At 52.0% G+C, this 22103-nt stretch overlaps 1 protein-coding gene across 1 annotated transcript; it reads right to left on the bottom strand.

The window, feature by feature from the left end:
- Window positions 1–523: 523 nt before the first annotated feature.
- Efhc1 (EF-hand domain containing 1) lies at window positions 524–17945 on the bottom strand. Its single transcript, XM_048347632.1, has 11 exons — window positions 17855–17945; window positions 16483–16704; window positions 13862–14149; window positions 10874–11023; window positions 9855–10047; window positions 6711–6931; window positions 6117–6257; window positions 3577–3790; window positions 3092–3239; window positions 1621–1831; window positions 524–637 (listed from the first exon to the last, which is right to left on the bottom strand). The coding sequence occupies exons 1-11, from the start codon at window positions 17915–17917 to the stop codon at window positions 566–568; spliced, it is 1923 nt and encodes a 640-aa protein (XP_048203589.1). The 5' UTR covers window positions 17918–17945; the 3' UTR covers window positions 524–565.
- Window positions 17946–22103: the final 4158 nt, after the last annotated feature.

The following is a 22103-nucleotide window of genomic DNA, read 5'->3' on the forward strand; positions in this document are numbered from 1 at the left end:
CCTCCACGCACGCACGGGAGGCCCGGCCGCGCCGCAGGCCCGCGCGCCGTGCTGAGGGACACCGAGGGGCCGCGCCGGCACTGGGGCCCTGCCCGGGAAAGGCCGGGCGTCTGCTTGGAGGCAGTCGGGCCACACGATGCTCCGTTATCCTGGGGACGGGCGGCGTTTTTGTTTTTGTTTTTTTTTACTATTCAGGCCTTCAAACGCTTGGGGGAGGGGCAGCTACTTGAAGAGGGGAGTCTGCTTTACTGCATGTAACCAATTCACAGATCACTCTCATCCACAGACACACACGCTTAGCGTCATGTGCCACGAAAGCTGGACACCCTTGGCACAGTCGAGGCGACATAAAATTAGCTCTCAAGACACTCCTGCCGCCACAGGCAAGCTACCAAGCTCCGGTCCTACACAAGACGATCGAATTTAGACTTGAGGAGCAGTGAACATTAGAGCAAAAATATTTATCTATCGCCAGAGCTCTGGAAATGCCTTGGGAAGAATACGAGGTGCACTGCAAGGGTAGGACTGGTGTCGAGAACCTGTAAGTCATTCTTGCACCATCCCATTAGTCGGAGAAAATACGAACGAAGTTGTAGTAGTCAATCTTGCCGTCTCCGTGAGAGCACATTTTGATGAGCTGTGGAGAAGAACGAGCGCTAAGGCCAGGCGTTCTGGGGCTTCCCGGCCACTCGTATGCATAACCACCCCAGCTTCGCTTTCTACCGTCCCAAGGACCCTGTGAACTCCCCCCCCCCCCACGAAACCACAGCTGGGCAGCGCAAGTGGCCTGCCCAAGGTTCTAGGACTAACATCCAGATTTATGGGACACCGCCATTTTTCTTTAGCCGGTCATGGGGCTTGAACTCTGGGCCTGGGCGCTGTCCCTGAGCTCTTCAGCTCAAGGCTAGTGCTCTGCCACTTGAGCCACAGCGCCACTTCCAGTTTTCTGGTGATTCATTGGAGATGAATCTCATGGACTTTCCTGACCAGGTTGGCTTTGAACCATGATCCTCAGACCTCTGCCTCCTGGGTAGCTAGGATGACAGGGGTGAGCCACCCGTGCCCGGCAACACTGCCATTTCCTAAGCACTGTTACTGTCCTGATATTCAAATATAAGAATCGTCCATCAGACTCTCGCTCTGTCGCCGCCTGTGTTCCTGAAGGCAGCCGTGACCCGCTGTGGCTGCAGCCCGTGCGGGGCGTGCGGATCGGCCTGGCTCGCCCCTTGGCTGCCCCTGCCTCGCCCGGGCCGGTTCCCACGGGAGGGACGCGGCGTGAACGGCCTGCTGTCGGGGTCTGCAGAGCCCCGGCGCGCGTGACGGATAGCACGCTGGAGCCCGGGGGCGCCCCGGCAGTCCCGGCTAGTGGGGTTTACGAGGACGGGGAGGCGTGGCCCTCCTCCCCGCACTCGAGCCCTGGAGGAGGAACGTGGGCACCTGGCCGGGGGCAGGGCGCAGGCTCTCCCCGCCCCACTGGGCTGTGGGGCTCCTCGGCCGCCGCCCTCCTTCAGCCCTGGCATGGCGGCCTGCGGGCCACTCTGCCGCCTGCCCCGCCCGCTGAAGGAGACGCCCTGCCACGACGGGCACGCCGGCATCGCCCGGCGCGGGCGCCACGCTCACCTCCTTCACCAGGTAGTCGTCCACCGGGACGTCCAGAGAGCCGCAGATGTTGAAGAACAGCGCCCGGGGCACGCAGCCCGAGCTCTCCGCGTCGTGCTTGTGAAACGCTTCGCAGATGGCGTCTCTGCACGCACGGCCTTTCAGTTGCTTCTGGAGGGTTCCGATGAGCGCTTCCATCTCCGGCATCGGGGAAGCCTCTGGAGCTTGCTCGCTGCAGACAAGGAAGGAAGTGGCCGGGCGTGGCGTTCATTCTCTGTGTCTGCCCGGTAGGAAAATCGATGCAGAGCAGGCCACTGCCCCTTCTCCTCCCATGAGTGTCCCCGGGGCCCCATCCTGCCGCTGGGGAAGCCCTTGTGAGACCACCTTGCCCCCCTCTCTCCTCAGAAGCTCCCAGCACCTCTCCGTCTCACTCGGAGAAAAGCCGCCACTCCTCCTGGGGCCTAGCGGGTCCTGGAGGACGCGGCCCCTGGTTGGCTCTTGCAGGGAAGTTTGCACTGTCCCTTCCCCTCCCTCCATTCCTGTCCTTTCCCCTGCCTCCTTGCCAGTGTGAGTGCTCCCGCCAGTGTGAGTGCTCTCAGTGTGAGTGTTCCCGCCGGTGTGAGTGCTCTCAGTGTGAGTGCTCCCGCCGGTGTGAGTGCTCCCGCCGGTGTGAGTGCTCCCGCTGGTGTGAATGCTCCCACGGGTGTGAGTGCTCCTTGCTTGTGAGTGCTCCTGCCGGTGTGAGTGCTCCCGCCAGTGTGAGTGCTCCTGTCAGTGAGTGCTCCCGCCGGTGTGAGTGATCCTCGCAAGTGTGAATGCTCCCGTTGGTGAGTGCTCCCGCTGGTGTGAGTGCTCTGTGTGTGAGTGCTGGTGTGAGTGCTCTCTGTGAGTGCTCCCGCCGGTGTGAGTGCTCTCTGTGAGTGCTCCCGCCGGTGTGAGTGCTCTCAGTGTGAGTGCTCCCGCCGGTGTGAATGCTCCTGTCGGTGAGTGCTCCCGCCGGTGTGAGTGCTCTCAGTGTGAGTGTTCCCGCCCGTGTGAGTGCTCTCACAGTGTGAGTGCTCCCGGCTGGCTCACCACGGCCAGGGCGCTGGCATCCGTTATCCCCTCAGGAGCAGCTCTTCCCGCCAGCTCCCTCGGGAGCGCCTCCGTTCCCTTTCGGCGTGTGCTCCCTGTCACCTCAGGTGTGGCCCCTCGCCTGGCCGTCCCCACCCCCGCCAGCCTCCGGAAGCCCTTGGTACGCAACAGGTGTCGCCCTGCCCCGCCCTGTGGCTGCCGGCGTCCTGGCCACGGCGCGTGGCGGGCAGTGACCGCGTGGGGTCGCGTCACCGCCTACTCGGCCCCCGTCAGCGGCTTCCATTCTGAGGCCAGGGGACAGGGAGCACCTATCCAATGACACCCGCCTGGGGCAGGAAACCGGAAACCCAAGCCAGCCCCGGGTGAGTGGCGAGAACCCCTTCCCCCACGCTGCTGCCCGGGCGCGCGCGCGGCCTACCTCCCCGCGCCGGGCGCGGGCGCCTCGGGCCTCTGCAGGTGCCTCTGCGCCGACGCCAGGGCCTCCGGCGAGTACTGGGCGGCGTGGCTCTCCATGTACTTCAGCACGTACTCGTCCGCGTCCAGGATGGTGAAGCGGTGCCCGAACACTGCGGAGAGGGGCGGCCCCGGGTTCCATCACGCGGCTCCCCGCGGGCGGCAGGGAAACGCACCCACTTCGCAATGCTCTGTCACGGGCACACGTGTGTGAGCACCACCGAGTGCGCACAAGGTACACTCAGGATGCGGTCGCCTCCTCCTCGCTTAGGAAACCTGGGGTCAGCGCTAGCAAGTGTAACCCAACCAGTGCCGCCAGTTCCGTTTCCCTGATGAGGAAGGAGACTCCGCCGCTAAGCCAGGCCCCGACTGCCGGCTTCGCCCCCGCCGCCCCGCGCTGAGGGCAGGGCTGGACGCGCGGCCCGTGGGGCAGAGCTGCCGGGGGCTTACCGTCGATGACCGCCCCGATGTAGAGGTCGCTAGGGCTGTAGTAGATGGGGTTGTCCGCTGTCGAGTGCGGCTTCACGACCCGGGTCCTGCCAAGGTACTTGCCCCCGATGATTCCGGAATTCCGAACAGGAGGCTCGAAGATACTAATCATGTCGGTAGCGAGAAAGTAACTGAAGATGAACCGGCGGTCCTTGTCCTCCGCGATGGGGGACTCCTGCAGGGGTGAAGAGAAGAGGGCATGAGGGGCCAGACCGCGCAGGACCTGGCCGGGGGGCAGGCGAACAGCAGGCGCAAGGCCCGGCTGCTCTGTCGGACGCAGACCCGGCACGGGAGCGTCGGGGCCGGTTGGGACAGGGCGTGGGGGGGCGGGCTCTTTCTGCACGAGCTGCCCTCAGTACCCTCGCTCAAACCAGCTCAACTGTTAGTTTCCGTGTGGGAATGTCGGCCAGGGTGCTACATCTTCCAGTTCTGCTCTGTTCTCTCAGGCAGACATCTCTGTCTCCTGACCTTAAAAATGTTAAGTTTAGGACTGAGAATGTGGCCTAGTGGCAAAGTGCTTGCCTTGTATACTTGAAGCCCTGGGTTCGATTCCTCAGCACCACATATATAGAAAACGGCCAGAAGTGGCGCTGTGGCTCAAGTGGCAGAGTGCTAGCCTTGAGCAACAAGGAGCCAGGGACAGTGCTCAGGGCCTGAGTTCAAGGCCCAGGACTGGGGAAAAAAATGTTGTGTTCAACCCTTTGAAAGCAACATGGAGTCCTCATAAAGCACTCCTGAGCCGCTCTCCGCTCAGGTTGCGGCGGAGCAATTTTAGCTGACATCACACACATCTTCATGGGCTCTCAGACGATAGGCAAGGCTTGGCTTTATGAACCAATCCATTCATATACACAATTTAAAAATAAAATTTAGGGCACAAGGAGTGAGACTATAAAACCTCAAAATTGAAAGTTATTCTCAAAAACTACCTTACATAAAGAAATCTCAAGTAAATCACTGCACATGGTCGCGTGGGCCTTACAGACCCGGCCGCTCTCAGGCAAGCCTTGCCACAGACGCGTTTGCTCCTTGCCGGAAAATCTCATGAGGGAAGATATCCTGGCTAATTTGTAATCATTTATATAACTCCTAAAACAGTGCTTGTATAAAACTTCACAGAGTTTCCGAAAGTCCTGGGTTTTTGTTACATTTGGTTTTCTAAGGATGCGCTCGAATAAATGGTGCGATGCCGATCTGATGTGCTATCCCAGGGTCTCTGGTCAGGCTACTCTCGCGATGTCGTCTCCTCCCCGCGTGAACTCCGCTGTCCACGCCGGGCAGGGGCTGCTGTCGCGAGCACATCAGAAAGGCATGAAGGCTGGGTCTCCAGGAGGCAGAGGTTTCCAAACCACAGCAGCGGCCCCCGGGCCCCGCCCCACTTCACCCCCCGTCCATCTCCGCTGACGGGCATTCTGAGCCAAGTTCCACTTCCAGGAACGCTGTAATAGGAAGAGCTGGCTTCCCAGAATGCCAGACCCTCACCTAACCACACACAACCTTCAACGCCAGGAACGCACGCTCGGGACGCCGAGCGCGGAGGGCGGCCCACTCGAGGAAGCCCAGAGACATTCTCCTGGACCGTGAGCTGTCCTTTTATTTACCGCTGAGTGCACAAAACGACAGGCTCAGGCCTGGACGCGGGCGGCTCACTCCTGTCATCCCCGCTACTCACGAGACAGAGACGAGCATCAGAGCTTAGAACAGCTCACGAGACCCCACTCGACACGAAGACGCTGGGAGTAGAGTCATGCCTGCCATCACGGAGGACATGCGGATGCTGTTTATGCTTGATATTTGTGCTGTTAATGGGGCTGAGTAGCCTGGGCGAGAGAGAGAGAGACCCTCTCTCAAAAGTACCCAGAACACAATGCTAAAATTTAGTAAGAAATCATCTGTACTCAAAGGGAAATCTCAGCATTGTGGAAATCCATATGGTACAGGCATGGCTTGAATATCGTTTAGAATTTCATAATTGTTTTAATAAGGAGGCAAAAGGGCCTGTCAAAATCTGGGAGCTACGAAAGGCAGCATGGGAGACAGGTGCGGTGTGGGTGTTGGTTCCCAGGCACTGAATCTCCCCCAACAAGAGCTGGGGCTGAGAGACGGCAACTGCGCACAGTGAGACCCAGGAGAAAACGCGGGCAGGAAACGCAGACAGGAGACACGGAAGGAAACGCGGACAGGAGACACGGAAGGAAACGCGGACAGGAGACACGGAAGGAAACGCGGACAGGAGACACGGAAGGAAACGCGGACAGGAGACACGGAAGGAAACGCGGACAGGAGACACGGAAGGAAACGCGGACAGGAGACACGGAAGGAAACGCGGACAGGAGACACGGAAGGAAACGCGGACAGGAGACACGGAAGGAAACGCAGACAGGAGACGCAGACAGGAAATGCGGGCAGGAAATACGGAAGGAAACACGGACAGGAAATGCAGGCAGGAGACGCGGACAGGAGACGTGGAAGGAAGCACAGACAGGAAGCAGGAGCCTCACCAGGGAGGCCAGGAAGCGAAGCACTTTGTTGTCATTTATCAGCATCTTAATCACATCTTTTCGGGGGGCTTTTGGAATGAGAGCAAAGCAATTCTGGGCTGAGTCTTCAACTAGTCCATAGCCGTTATAGGGAGGCAATTCCTAAAAAAATACAGGAAGCAAGAGGTAAGGCAGATGCTGTGTGTGGAAAAATTAAAGGTAACTTTAGGTTTCTTAAAAAAAACAACCCTTGAAAACATTTATTCAACTATTTCTATCTACACGAATATAACCAGAAAAATAACATATTGCTTATTAGTCCCTTTCTTTTTGATCTTACCCCATCTTCACGGGTCATATGAGAATCCCCACTTCTTCACACAGGATCAACACTGACTATTGTCAATGCCTTCAAGTGGAACAGACGAAGACACCGCATTATTTCACACATGTCTTTGGCTGACCGGGGTCTTCAAGGACCAGCGGCTGTTGGTGTCGCGTGTGACTAGCGCTGTCTACCTGTGCGTCCCCACTTTTTTCCCGGGTGTTCCCACAGGAGTTCCTTCCTTCCTCTCCTCCGCTCTCTACCTAACAGCATCTTTTCCTCGCCGTTACCTTCTTCGCAGGGGGTGGCTCCTTCTTGCTCACATCTATCCGGGGTAAGTCCATAATGCCGAACTTCTCTCTGTAGTACTTGCGGGTGAATGGGTCGCAGTCGTAGATGAAGAAGTTCCTCCCGAGGATGGTGAGGGTCTTCCCCACTATGAAGTCTTTGGCCGTGTACCACTCCAGCACCTCCTGGTCGGAGATCTCCAGCACGCACTGGGGGAAGTTCTCTAATGGAGTTGGGGTGGAGAGGAGACCAGGGGTGAGTGCGGAAAGCCTGACCCCCAGGGCAAGGTGTTCCCAGAACGAGGGCAGGGCATTTTCTGCTCTGGACAAGGGTCAGCTTCTCCCCGGCATTCCCACAAGAATAGAAGGTCATGTGACAGGGCACATGACTCACGGGCCAGCTGGTTTCTGTAAAATCTGCTAGTCAGCTACAACGATGACTATGAGTCACCAAGTTTGGCAGAAATAATGCTTAAAAGCTATTATTACAGAAGGACAAATGTCCTCCAGAAGACATATTAGGAGCCTAAGGTTTAGGACAGATTCAAATGATTTTGGTTCCATTTCCCATCTATGGAAGCATTCATCCAACTGTTAGTAACGTCTACCCACACACCAGCCTGTAACCAAGTCCCTGTCTTCACGGAGCAAAGCTGCCTGGTGAAGGGCTTGGGATCAGGACAGCAGGCTCGGGCAGGGATGGCTAGTGGGAGATTGGAGCAGGCCACTGGCTGAGCACTGGAGGAGGAGCTGCATTTCTGGAGGAAGTCCAGTGTTGCCACAGTGTTCAGTCAGAGCGAATTCAGAACTCATGGGTGGTAGCACGTGGCGGGCTGACTTCCCGCAGTCTTGCCTCTGCAGACTCTGCGGTGGAACGCAGAGGCCTGGCAACACAGAACAAGAGAAGCAGCCTGCCACTCTTCCCACCTGTCTGCTAAGAGGGAGAAACAGAAAAAAAACCAAAAGACTAAGGGTTGGATTCCTCTTTCTCATTTAAGAGCCTTTTATTTCTTTATTTTGCCTGAAACAAACCTTCCATGATTGCACCAAAAAAAAAAAAAAAAAAGTAGTAAAAATGGCTATCGTCTGGTATCATCAGATCTTTAAAGAGAAAGCTTTCAGCTTTTTCCCATTCGGGATAATGTTAGCGATGGGCTTATTACAAATGACCTTTGTTACGTTGAGATATACTCCTTAAGTACCTTATTTGTTTAGTGTCTTCCTTATAAAGGGATGTTGAATGTTAGGACGTGTCTTTGGGATGACTGTGTGGTGTGTCTCTATCATTGATTTCTGTATGTTGAACCATTCTCCTGTTCCTAGGATGAATCAACTTGTCTTTGTGACTGATGGTTTTAGTGTGTTATTGGATTCAATCTGCTAGATCATTTTTGAGAGGTTTTTTTTTTTTGGTTAGTTGTGGGGCCTAAACTTGGGGCCTGGGTGCTGTCCCTGAGCTCTTTTGCTCAAGGTAAGTGCTCTGCCGCTTTGAGTCACAGCTCAAAGTTTTTGGTAATAAGAGTCTCATAGGGACTTTTCTGCCCAAACTGGCTTCAAACCTCAGCCCTCAGCCTCCTGAGTAGCTAGGGTGACCGGCGTGAGCCACCAGTGCTCAGCTGATTGCTTTTTTGTTGTTGAGAATTTTTATACCTATGTTCCTCAAGGGAATCAGCCTGTGGTTTTCATTTTTGGTGTTGTCCTTGTCTTGGTACTGGAAAAGGGTAACGATAGCATAATAGATAGCATATGTTGAAGGATATTTTTGAATAATTTATTAAGAATTGATATTCTTTTCATCTTTCCGGTAGTACGGAGGATTGAACTCCAGACATTGCACTTGCTAGGCAAGCACTCTACCACTTGAGCTCTGGCTCCAGATCTTTTTGTTTTTAGTTTGTTTTTCAGGCTTTCTTTATGTAGGCCGGTCTCAGACCTCAATCATGACTTCTACTCCCAATCAGCCAGGACCCAAGATGTGTACAACGATCATGCCCAGCTTGTTGTTAAGATAAAGCCTCATTAAGCTTTGTGCAGGCTGCCCTAGTTCTCTCTCTCCCCATTACTTCTATCTCTACCTCCCAAGTATCTGTGATTATAGGAATGGACCGGCCTAGTTGTAAATGTTTGGTAAAACTAAGCAGTGAAGCTGACTAGTTATGGAAATTTCTTTAACAGAATATTATTATTATTACTGATTCAGAGTTGATGTTTGTTATTAGCTCAAGTTTCTTGTGATTCACTCTTGGAAAGGTGTGTGTAACAAGAAATTGGTTCAAGTACCCAATTTCTGGCATTGAGTTGGTCATAGTAATGGCCAGTGGTCCTTTCTGTCTCTGTGATGTGCATTGTAATGTCTCCCTTTTCTTCTCTGATCCTATTTGAGTCTTCTTTTTTCCTTAGACTTGCTAAGGGCTTGTTAGTTTCACATCATGGGAATGTTATTCCATTGCCTCACTTACTTTAGTGTACACAGACCTATATTTCTAAGATTTGCTTGTGTATACCTTGTTTACTATTTCTAGCTCCTGCATATTAAGCAAGTTGTACCTTAACCACATTATCTACTCTAATGGTAATAAAAACCTCCAGTTCCTTGCCCACAATAATACTGCATTATGAAAAAAATAATTACACATGGCAAGTAGCACATGTGCGTCAGCTGGATTTAGTCTTCAGTCCAGTCAAATTTGGTTATGGCATCCAATCTAGACCAACTTTGTGTTCAATACCTGTTTTTTATTATCTGGTTCTGTCCAAAAGTCCAACTGCATAGAAACTACCTATTTATAAAGTAGACAGAGGAGGGGAGATGCGAAGTCAGGACATCGTACGAGAAAACGCTACGCCACACCCTCAGACGAAAGCCTGTGTGAGAGCACATTTTAACATCCGTCGGTCAGTAAATTGCCACGGAAGCCATGTTCTACCTTTCCTTTAAGTCAGACGCCCCCTGCTGCTTTTGTCTCATTGCTGTCTCTAGCAGTGTGTCTGAGAGGCGTGCCTGGTCCCAGGCAGGTTATAAAGAAGGGAAGTTGGATGAAAAGCACCTGGGAGCATCGCTAGAGACTCCCAAGGGTCCAGCGATGAGGATCGGGGAGCTCCCTGGAGACCCCCCAAGCCCTCCCCAGGAACGGGGGAGGGGCATACTTGCGTCCTTCACCAGCACCTTGGGCATGCGCTGGCGGTTCATCAGGAGTGGGAAGGGATCTCTGCCGTTGTTCCGCTCATGCACCTCGCGGATCTCCACGGTGTCATCCATGAGGTAGTAGTGAATGATATAGTTGCGACACTCCCCAAACAGGCTGTCGGTGTCGTCCCAGATGGCATAGAACCGGAGGACCTGGGCGGAATCCAAAGGAAGGACTTCAGCCTGACTCTCAGGACCGGGGGGAGCCTAGCCACGATGGCATCGTCCTATCAGACCTTATGAGGAAACTGACATCACCTCAGACTCAGACGGCAAGCTGACAAACAAATGTGGACCGCAGATACCAAAACAGCTGGGATTATGGAGCAGGTGTCAATAGCTGGAAAAAACGATGCAAGCCTTATAGGTTTGGGATGAGAAAGAGCTTACTTTGACCCAAAACATTAGTCAATAAATCAGAAACTGAACTAAAAGGACAATCAAGTGCTTTCTAGGGTAGCTCATGCGTATGAATAGAGATCCATGCTGAATAATAATTTTATATGTAAGTAGCACGGAAAAAGTTCTTATTTATTAGTTAATCTTTTTTTCTAGTTGCACTAGGAAACATTCTCTAAATAGTATCAACATAACCTTAGAAGGCCATGCGAGCATGAGGTGAAAACTTTTGAAGTAAAAGGTGTTAAATTTCTAGGGGGAAAAGGGCAGCAGAGTAGAGGAAAGGTGATCTCCATCTTCTCTCGTCCCCTCCAGGAGAGAAAGGCGATGCAGATCTGCACTCTCACATCCGCTCGTGAGAGGGACGGTTAGAAGGGTTGGATCAGGGTTGGAGAATATTCCAAATATTCTGTATGCCAACATTAACATAACAAGAAAGCACTTCAGTGGGGTTTCTGCGAATCTATTTTAGCCCCAGTGAATTATTAAAGATAGAATATTACATTTAAAGGCGGATGTTTCGAAACCGTTACCGTGGAGCTTGCGCACGCACCTGTGTTGCCTAGCCCGGGTGGCGTACCTGTTTGTCGAAGGTTAGGAACTGTTTGAGCTGATCGAAGTCGGAAGGGGTGACGTACTTCCGCACAGGCTGTTTCCGGAGCTCAGTGTAAGGATCCAGAGCCATCTTCTCAGGCGGATTTAGTTCGATTCCTTGACTTTCCAAAAAATCCTAAATATTTCAAAATAAGCATCCATCGGTTTAGGGGCTTCTTTTCTTTTCTCTTTGGTGGTATTGGGAGTGGAACTCGGCTTCATCCGGCAAGGCAGGCACTCAACCACTTGAGTTATGTCCCATCCCTTTCCACTTCAGTTTTCAAATAAGATCTCCGGGGCTTGCCCAGAGCGGGCGAGGCTGCCGTTCCCCCCGGACACCTCCAGGAGCAGGGGTGCCGGGCACACGCCCCCCTCCCCCATGCCAGCCTGTCGGCTGAGCTCGGGTCTTGCAGCTGGGCATGGTGGCTCCGTCGTGTAATCCTAGCTCTGTGGGAGGCAGCGGTCGGAGGACCAGGCTGAGTGCAGACTGGGCATAAACGTTTGCTGTGACCCCAGCCGGGAGGGAGACAGCACCTGCCGCTCCCCGCGGTCATCCCAGTGACGCAGGGCGCGCAGGCAGGAGGACTCCGCCTTGACAACGGGCCTGGGCTGTGCTTCCCGTGGCGGGGCTCATGTCTACCGGCTACAAGGCCGTGAGTTCAACTCCTAGCAACACCTCCAGAACCTAAATAAAACCAAAAGTTATCCCCACAAAGTGCCCTAGGCGTGCCCTTCTTTCTGCCCCGCAAGGATTTGGGATTACAGGGAGAACCACTGGGTGTGTCATCTTAGAGCTTATTACAATAGGTGTAGACCAAGGATACAAAAGTACATTTAACAAGTGTTATGCTTTGCTCAAGTTCGCCTTTGCTTTAAAGCTTCTTCGTGTATGGAAATGGTATCTTCAAATTAACACAACTCTGTAAAGCATTATAGAAAACTCTGTAATCATTTATAATTATGTTAAGCATTCTATTTAATAAAATTGCTAGATATGCTGGGCACGGGTGGCTCACCCCTGTAATTCTACATTTATAGGAAGCTGAGATCTGAGAATCACGGTTTGAAGCCAGCCCACACAGGAAAGTCCATGAGGCCCTTACCTCCAATTAATCACCAAAAAGACAGGAATGGAGCTGTGGCTCAAGTGGTAGAGAGAGTACCAGCCTTGAGTGAAAAAAGGTCCAGGCCCTGAGTTCAGCACCAAAACAGACACAGAGAACACACACACACACACACACACACACACACACACACACACACACACCTGCAAATTGCTAGATCTGTTAAGCTAACTACAAGAGAGGATGGTAAAATAACTAGATGCAAATAAGAAGTTAGATCAGTTAATTTAGCTACCCAAGAACAGGGTAATTCCTAGGCTTGCTCCAATACTGGGATCTAGCCAAGCTTCAAACAACATCTAGTTCATGCTTGCTCGGGAAGCAAGCTGCACAGTGTCAAGCTATTCCCATTCCTAACTTCTAAACTTGCCTCCGTTCTTCCTCCTAACTAAAAAGAAAGCAAAGCATGTCCACTGACTATTTTATTTTTGGCCACAGGCTTGAACTTGGGGCCTAGGCCCTGCCCCTGAACAACTTTGCTCAGAGCTAGGGCTCCACCCCTTTGAGCCACAGTGTTACTTCCGGTTTTCTGGTGGTTCACTGGGGATGAGAGTCTCACGGACTTTCCTGCCTGGGCTGGCTGTGAACCACGGCCCTCAGATCTCAGCCTCCGGAGTAGCTAGGATTTCAGGTGTGAGCCGCCGGCGCCTGGCTCTCCACTGGCAATCTGAGATCAGGATGTTTCAGCCCAAGAGGAAAGATAAACCAAGTGCTCAGCTCTCACTGGAAGAATCCAAGGAAGGTATCGCATTTGACAGCATCTCCAAATTCACTGTGCTAGTGACAAGTTATTTTCAGAGACACGTTTTTCTTTTTTGGTGGCATGAAGGACTTTTACCCGGGGGTCATTAGACTTGCCAGGCACGTACTCCGTCGTGTGACCACGCCTCTAGCCGTTTTGGGTTTGGCTGTTTTTCAGATAGGGTTTTACTAGGGCTGGCTTTGAACTACGATATACATACCTTCGCCTCCTTTCTCACTGGGCCAGGTAGAGTGGCTCATTCCTGTCATCTTAGCTATAGTCTTTTTTAAAAATATATTTTCATTCTATTTATTTATTTATTTTTGCCAGTCCTGGGGCTTGGACTCAGGGCCTGAGCACTGTCCTGGTTTCTTTTTGCTCAAGGCTAGCACTCTGCCACTTGAGTCACAGCGCCACTTCTGGCTTTTTCTGTGTATACGGTGCTGAGGAATCGAACCCAGGGCTTCATGCATGCTAGGTGAGCACTCTACCACTAAGCCACCTTCCCAGCCCTCAGTTATAGTCTTTATAGAAACATCTATTAAAACTTCAATTAAAACTATCCAGCTGGAGGGTATGACTAACAACAAAATTTTTTCTTGAAATGAAGGATTAGTATAATAGAATTACTGACTGAGACACTTAGCGAGCCTAAGCTTGAGGAAAGAAGGGGAAGGAGGAACTTGCTGAGAGTGGGTGGATCTCAGCAGCCCAGGCCCCGAGCATGCTGCGGGACTTCTCCGGCCCACGGGCAGCTGGGGCCGGGCCGCCGTCCAGACCAGCCGGTCAGGCACTCCAAGCCCTGGGCTCTGCCTGCGTCAGTGCACCGAGCAGTCCTCCTCGGCCCTGGATGCCGAGACAGCCCCGTGACAGGGCGTCGTGCCCTAGGCCTGGGGCTGCTCCCTCCCTGGCCCTCCCCCCTCCCCTCCCTGCTGGATGGCGGGCCTGGGCCTGGATTCGTACCCGTGTGTGACTGCGAGTGAGCGCACGTGTGAGTCAAGGCCATTCTGAAGCAGTGCGACTGCGGGGGGTGGGCTCACAGATTCCCGGGGCCCTCCTCCAGCCTGCCGCCAGCCAGAACCCCGGGCCCCCGAAGCGCACACCCTACCTGTGTGAACCGGTCGCAGTCGACGAGGCGGAAAGTCTTGCCGTAAACGGTGATGTTGATTCCTCGGTTGAGGTCCTTCCAGTGGTAGTGCTCCCCCACGTCGTTCTTGGCCAGCCGCTGGCGCTTGATCAGCTTGCCCTGAGGGACCCCGGAGTTCTCCACCACGGGCTCCACGACGGACATGCTGTCATCTTCCAGGTAGTAATAGATCTTCACCTGGCGGATCCTGTAGTGCTCCTCCATGGACATGGGGACATCCTCTTGGAAATACGCCTCGAACTTCAGAACCTACACCACACAAGGGAGGGAGAGACCGCGTCGGATTAGCCTGTCCTGTCATCTGGGAAGCGCCAGGCACCTCCGGAAAAAGGGCACCCTGCAGGGAGATTCGGAACGGGGAGAGTCCACAGGGCACACTGATTCTGCTATCTATTTTTAAATGACCTGGAAGCTAAGGATGTTTTTGTACATCTTTAAATGGTTGAAAAAAGTCAGAGGAGGAAGGATGTTTGAAAACTTACGGGCATCGTAATGAAATTCTGTGAACCCATGAAAATGAAACTCCAATTTCAGTGCTTGCCAGTCATGTAAATATTTAACATGTATTGGTTGCTGCTCCTCCATTCTTTGGATGTAGCTAAGTGGTGGTGACAGGGTGGGTTGCTACTGTGGATTGTAGTCGGTCCAGATGTAGTGAAGCCTCAGCGCCAAATGCAGCAGGAACTGGGGCGTGAGGAGTTTAGGAAGTCATTCAGGTTCACCGATGTCTTAAGGACGGGGGTCGAGCCCAGGAGGACTGGTGACCTTACTGAAGAGGACACACAGGAGTAAAGCCCACACGAGGATATTCCATGAAGGTGGCTCTCTGCCAGGCACAGAGTCCTCAGTAGAAATTAAATTGGCAGGATCTTTGAATCAAGTTTGGGCTTCTAGCCACAGACTGTTAAAGAAATAAATGTGTACTGCGTAAATCGCTCAGTCTAAACTATTTTAATTCTATTTACTTATTTATTTTGCTGGGCCTGGGGCTTGAACTCTGGGCCTGGGTGCTGTCCTTGAGCCTCTTTGTACTCAAGGCGAATGCTCTACCACTTGAGCCACAGCACCACTTCCAAAGTCTGAGGCATTTTATGCCAACATTGCCGCCATGCTCAACACAGTGACTGTTCAGCCCTGACAGAGAAGTTTCGTGATATCGTCTGTAAATTCAGTGTGTGTACAGCACACTAGTCACTGTGTGTGTGCGTGTGTGTGTGTGTGTGTGTCTTGGTGGAATGAAGACTTTTCTAGCTTTGCCTTGATGTCAAAAATCCCTCACTAGCTTCTGAAGAGAGTTTAAAGAAAGGACAACAGAATGACTTTTGGTTTTAAAGTGAAAACAAAAACAAAAGCTCCAGCCTGTTAATTTAGAAGCAGAGTCCCTTATGAGTAATATTAATGACACACTCATAGGCTTTAAACGAGCATATCTGAATCACCAACCCACTAGTGGTCAGAAGAGAGTATGTAAATGCCCTGGCTGTGCTCAGAATCATGTATGTTACATGGGGAAAGCCGTTAGTCTTCTGAGAAGTATATGCAGCAATACCAGGTCAATTAAAATTAAAAAGAAAGGAAAAAGACCCACGAGGGGCAGGTTCAGGCAGCTGATTTATGTCTTATCGGTGTACTTCTAAGACACAGTTACTCAGAAAACCCATCTGGAAATTCGAATCCACAAGGCTGGAATTACAGTGGAGTTTCTTTTTTTTACTTTATTTTTATTTATTTATTTTTTTACAGTGGAGTTTCTTAAAGTCTCACCAGTGATCTTGTAGCATGACAAGTGGCAGATGACATCTTAGTAAAAAGACTTGTACATAAGGAAAAACAAGAAGTATGTGGGAATGTCAAAAGATGGAAATAAAGCAATCCACAGGAAGAGTATATGATAAATAAGCATGGACAGCCAGGCATGATAGTGAATCACGCCTGTGATCCTAGCTAGCTACACAGATATATTACCAAACTGTCTACATGAAATGTCCCTGAAAAACACCTTATAGGCCTGCAGATGTAGTTCAGTAACAGGCCCTGGGAAAGAAAGGGGGGAGGGAGAGAGGGAGGGAGGAAGTAAATAGAAATAAAGAGAGAAAAAGGAGGGATGGAGAAGGAAAGAGAAAAGGCGAGAGAAGCAAAACTAAGAATGAAAATGGTGTTGAACTCGTGGAGACAGCCTGGAGAAAACAGACAACAGGAGAAGTCATCACTTCATGATGGTATTGTGTGTCTCATAGAGATAAAAGAGATGTACAAGACATTTCAGAACGTAATGCTTTCAAACATCAGAAAACACAGAGCAAAACAGGCAGTATGAACCTAAGAATTTAGGATCCATCCAAGTTTTCTTTAACTGCATTAGGAAAATATTCCAGGGATGCCATGAACAGGGAATTGTTTTTTCTGTAATCAGCTTTCTGACTAGAGAAAGCCTCTCTAAAGCCCAAGTTCAGTTATTTATGACTAAGGATTAAGGCATCTGGACAATTTTCTGCCAAGAGGTCTCTAGAAATCTTGAGCTTTACTATTAACTAGCTTTCAGACATTTGGACGGAAAAGTACCCTAAAATTCTAGGCAATACCTTTTTGTCAAAAGCCACATGTGCAGGAACAAAGTCTGGAGGTGGGGGCCGCTTTGGCTGGCCGTAAGTTATAACTGGTGCCGTGTTGGCCAACTCATCCAGTTCAGCCTGGGACAGCTGGTTGAACTGGAGCCGGTCCCCGCCAATCCCAACTGTGGGACGGCGAGTAACTGCATAGCCATTCCTATAGTCCAGTGTCTGGCATCGATGAAAGTTTGTTTTCTGGAGGAAAGAAGTCTGGCATTAATAACATCATCCATAGATTCGCTACGTCAAGCAAATAACTTTCCAAACTATTATCCTTTACTTATAAACATTACAAAGCTCACGTCAAGTGTCTGTGTTTAAACTATGACATGGGACAGGGTGAGAAGGGACACACAGGAGTTACCCGAGTTAGATAACATTGAAAGACTTGAGCCGCAACGCCCAATTTAACTACCAAGTCATGTGAGATCAGAGTCTACAATGTTATTTCATCGGTGATCTTTTTTTTCCAGACTTGACAGAGAAAGCTGCCGGGCAGCGCCTAGACCCTATGTTCAAACCCCAGGACGGGGCATCTGCACCGATGCATGGACACACACACACTCACACTCACACACACACACACACACACACACACTAAGATAAAAACAAAAATCGTGCCAAGGAGGGAGGAGTGGAACAACCAATGCACACACAGGAGGGGGCCGGGGCTGGGCATGGAGGTCACTGGGTGGGGGACAGAGAAGGGGGAGTCCTGGGGACGGAGCTGGGCCAGGGAGTAGGAGGACCAGACCCTGGGCGAGAGGAGCGGAGAGGAGGACGGGAACTAGAGAGAGGCTGTGAGCACGGGCAGAGGGAGGCCAGAGAAGGATGAAGAGCACCCAGGCAAGGGCCGAGAGGGAGGACGGAGGAGCATGAGGAGGGGGAGAGGAGGAGGGGGATGAGGAGAGAGAGAGGAGGAGGAGGAGGAAGGAGAGGAGGAAGAGGAGGGAGACGAGGAGGGGGAGGAGGAGGGAGATGAGGAGGGAGATGAGGAGGGGGGAGGAGGAGGGAGATGAGGAGGAGGGGGAGGAGGGAGAGGAGGAGGAGGGAGACGAGGAGGAGGGAGAGGAGGAGGGAGAGGAGGAGGAAGAGGGAGAGGAAGAGGAAGGAGAGGAGGAGGAAGAGGGAGAGGAGGAAGAGGAGGAGGAGGGAGAGGAGGAGGAAGAGAGGGAGGAGGAGGGAGAGGAGGAGGAGGAGGGGGGAGAGAAGGAGGAAGAGGAGGAAGGAGAGGAGGAGCAGGCGGAGGCGGCGGAGGCGGAGCACCGGGAGGACGAGGCCGCGGGGCGCGGGGCCCGGCCCGGAGCGGCGGGCGGGGGTCGGCGGGGCCGGGCGCGGTCCTCACCGTGGAGTCCCTGAAGGACGCGCCCGGGAGAAGGGGCAGGCCGTGCACGGGGTGGGACGCCATGGCCGCGGCGGTCCCGCCGGGTCCGCTGCCGTCGTCCAGGAGACGGGCGGCGTCCGGGACGCGTCCCCGGCGCCATGGCAACGGCGGCCGCCGCCCGAACGCGCGCGGCCGCGTCACAGCCAGCGCGGCGGGCGCCTCTGCGCACGCGCCGCCTCGTTCTCGCGTTAGGGGGCTGCGAGGTGGGGAGCCGGCGGAGGGCGTGGCCGGCGTGGCCCCGCCCCCGCCCCGCCCCCTCGGCTTGGCAGCCGCCGCGGGTGGAGGCGCTGACGATCCCGGGCCGGCGGAGGAGGAGGCGGGAGGACCCCGACCGGGTGGAGGACTCCAAGGCGACCCCACGAAGCCAGCGGCGCCCCGGGCTCCGACTCGGTCCCGCAGGCCGACCGTGGCCGGCGGGCCTTCGGGGCGCCGAGAAGCCCTTACGGGCGTGCTCAAGGTGGCGTGGACCGCCGGCTGTTGGAGGAAAGTCACTTTACCTTGGAAGAAGGAGCGAAGCCGGGGCCGCTCGCGAGGTGTGCAGGGCCAAAGGGCAGAGATGGCGCAGAGCTGCCTAGGGTGGGATGAAAGTGTCCCGGAGTCACCGCGAGGGACTCTTGAGGGATCTCCGGCTCATGTTTGTGGTTCTACGCGTTTCTGATTAGCTGGGCCCTCCGTGTATCTGAAGGAAAGTGGGCGTAAGCCCTGCGACTAATGTGACTGCAAACTAGGCACCCCGCCGTCCTAGTGTTCCCTGAGGCGGTGGGAAGCACCGAGGTGTAAGAGACGCACTTACCTCAGTTGTACTCCCCAAGTCAATACGGGAATGGACTTCGTTCACTTGTCAGGAGTCTCACGTGCTGTGTCTGACGGAAAACCAGAGGTGTGTAAGGAGCCACACGTGGGGCTTCTGACTGCATCCTAGTCCTGAAGGACTCCCTCCAGAGAGGCCTGTGCTGCTGGAGGAAACTTGGGGCTCCTTTTGTTGAGTCTAGGGTTCCCAAGATCCGGAGTCGAACTACTCCAGGGCAGTGGGGAGGGTCGGAGGAGGAGGAGGAGTGAGCGGGTGAGGTGTCTTTCAAGTGACTACCCACTGAAGATGCTTCCTGAGGAAGTCAGGTTCCCAGCAGGTGCTGAGTTCCCCAGGCCAGGTGGGAACCAAGGTGGGGGGGGGGGGGGGAGTCCCGCCCCAGGGATACAAGAGGGCGGGACTTCCGGAAAAGAGGAGGAGGAGAGAGCCAGGTGCCTGGAGGTGCTGGGTGGAGCTGAGCAGTGCCTGGATTCCTCTCAGGCCCGAGGGGAGCCCGGGGCCTGTGGAGAGGATGGAGAGGCCTATGGAGAACAGGAGGCCTGCGGAAAGGAAGAAAGAAGGAGGCTGCAACTGCTCCTAGCTCTGGGGTAGCTGGGGGCAAGGCAGTTGCAGACTGACTAATGACACTCATTTGTCACCTTTAACCGGTGGACTTTCTTGCTTCCCAGGTCCTAACAGGACACCTACTCGTGGGTCCCACAGGAAAGATACAGGTCCTCGCTGACACTGCAAACTCTCCCCTTGTGGGTTTTAGTTATCCTCGTGCCAGAGATAAATCTAAAAGCGAATCTAGTATGGGAGGCTATGAATTCATCTGGTTCACAGGTCACACTTTACAATATAGGCATGATAGCACTTGTTACAATAGAATTGTAACTTGTTTTAGATATCAAAAGAAGATAAGCTGTCAGTTTCCTTGAAATTGCTAGGGATATGATGAGTGTTAAGACTGCCTGCCTACCAGGCATGAATTCAAATCCCAATACTGCAAATTTTTCAAAGGAGGGGCTGGGAATATGGCCTAGTGGTAAGAGTGCTTGCTTCGTATACATGAAGCCCTAGGTTCAATTCCTCAGCACCACATATAGAAAATGGCCAGAAGTGGTGCTGTGGCTCAAGTGGCAGAGTGCTAGTCTTGAGCAAAAGGAAGCCAGGGACAGTGCTCGGGCCCTGAGTTCAAGGCCCAGGATTGGCAAAAAAAAATATTTTTTTCAAAGGAAATTTGATAACTTTGTTGTCTGTGAAATTAGGAATAATCATTCAGAATGAACTCCGTAGAGAAATCAGTTCCAGAGCTTTTTAGAGAGAAGTTTGTTCTGTTCACAAGTAGGGATGCTGGTGTTATATTTTGAGAGTTTTAGTATACCAAAGCTTTTTATGCTTTTGTACTTTACTATTTCTGGATAGATGTGAAGTATCCTGGCCCTCTGACAATATAAAACCGTTTTTTTAGGGTAGGTTGCGTCATGGTAGCCCTTGCCAAATGCCTTGTCAAAGAAGGTAGCTGTTTCTTTAAACAGTCCATACCACAGAAATCCATGTACAGAACCCATTTAATAGTTATTTGTATAAGCACATTTATAGAGACAGAAAATAGCTCCACTTTTTCCTTTACCAAGCAATCAAGCAAAACACGAGACCCAATACAAGTAGTGGACAGAAGCCTTGGGAACTGGTGCCACCTGGAGGCTGCATTTGGAATTGTCATGCACTGATAAAAGACTTCCAAGAATTTAGGTACCATTTAAGAGCGAGTTAGACTATTTTTGTCTCAGAGTTCTGAACCCCTATTGTTTCAAGCTTCTGATATAGAACTCTAGGCTATTTCTTAAGAGCATTGATATCAGCTCATTGGAGTTGGGTGCAGGGTGCGAGCCTATGGTCCCAGCTACTTTGGGAGGCTAAGGTGAGAGGAAGTCAAGTTCCAGACCAGCTGGTGTGATTCATAAGAGGCATCTCAAAAAACATTACAGGTGGGGCTGGGACTATGGCCTAGTGGCAAGAGTGCTTGCCTCGTATACATGAGGCCCTGGGTTCGATTCCCCAGCACCACATATACAGAAAATGGCCAGAAGTGGCGCTGTGGCTCAAGTGGCCGAGTGCTAACCTTGAGCAAAAGGAAGCCAGGGACAGTGCTTAGGCCCTGAGTTCACGGCCCAGGACTGCCCCCCCCCCCAAAAAAAAAAGTTACAGGTCAGGAAGACGTAAGCAGGAGAGCAACAGGCACAGGTGTGTCCACAACTCGCCATGCTTTGCTGTTCCCTGCCTTGCTGTTCCCTTCCCTACCTCGAGAAGGGCCTCACACCAATCATTAGAATTCCCATGTGGCTTTATCAGAGGCATTTACACCGAAACAGGAGATTCTTAATTAAAAGAGAATGGGGGGAATAGATAGCTAGAATTTCTAGTAAAAGCCAATTGTAGATTTATAAAGTTCTTAGTCATTTGAAAAGTAATCACATATATTCCTTACTGATACACTTGTTTTAATGCCGTGGCTTTTAAAGGAGTATTAACCCCTTTAGCCCCTCAAACATCTGAGTAGCTGAAGTCATTGTTTGTACATTTATAATTAGATACCGATACTTTGAGAGTATATCATAATCCTCTATCTCAGTGACTCTAAATATCTCATAAAAAATGGTTTCTTAGCTTATAGATGTACTTAGCCTAGCATATTTGAGGGTTTAGATCCAATCCCCAGCTCCAAAAAGTTAGATCTCTTCCACCTTCTTTCCTTCCTTCCTAATTATTGTATAACAAAATGGCATAAAAGCTGTGTTTTACAATAGCTTGAAGTGTAGTGTTTCTTTTGCACTTAGGGTGTCAGAGGACCACATTGAGACTGGTACTGCCCTGTGTGTGCACTGAGGCTTGCGGCACTGAGGCCGATCTCCTGCTCCGCCCTGTAGAAATCATATAGATGAGGTTCAATGCCATCATAGCTGTGTTCAGTAGCCCAATTCACACTTTTCCAATTTCTCCGGCCAACTTTTAAAGCAACCCAGTCTTTGAACCCGCAGCAGTGAACGTTCCATGCTTTGGAGTCTCCCTTTTAAAACGGACTCCCTACTTGCAGCAGTGGCTCAAACCCACAGACTTGGTCAACCTAGCTCAGTTTTGCTAACTTTACTTGATGTGAATTTGGCCTAGAGAACCGGAAGTTTATGTGACACACTTTTATGCAGCATAAAAGCTCAGGTACTTGAGAATTAACAAGAGATTCATCTAGCAAAACAATGTAGCTGACAAGACACATGCTTTCATGATTTAAAGACGATGCGGTGCCCCTAGCCCGGCCTTGGAAGGCCAGGCCCAGCCCCCCATGGGCCCCGTTTTGAGTGTAGATTTAAGTCAGGTGACTGCAATGACCGTTTTCTCCCTTCCACCTTGCTTTTCTCA

This window comes from Perognathus longimembris, chromosome 6, assembly GCF_023159225.1.
Source record: "Perognathus longimembris pacificus isolate PPM17 chromosome 6, ASM2315922v1, whole genome shotgun sequence".
NCBI lineage: Eukaryota > Metazoa > Chordata > Mammalia > Rodentia > Heteromyidae > Perognathus > Perognathus longimembris.

What these genes read in the sequence shown, in the direction of transcription:
- Efhc1 (XM_048347632.1), bottom strand. Translation starts at nt 17,917, where the DNA reads ATGGCGTCCCACCCCGTGCACGGCCTGCCCCTTCTCCCGGGCGCGTCC. An exon ending in GGTGCTGGTGAAGGACGCAA is followed by an intron (nt 6,932 to 9,854) that starts GTATGCCCCTCC and finishes CAACTCCATTAG; the next exon opens with AGAACTTCCCCCAGTGCGTG. An exon ending in CCCGCGCCCGGCGCGGGGAG is followed by an intron (nt 1,832 to 3,091) that starts GTAGGCCGCGCG and finishes CCTTGTCTGCAG; the next exon opens with CGAGCAAGCTCCAGAGGCTT.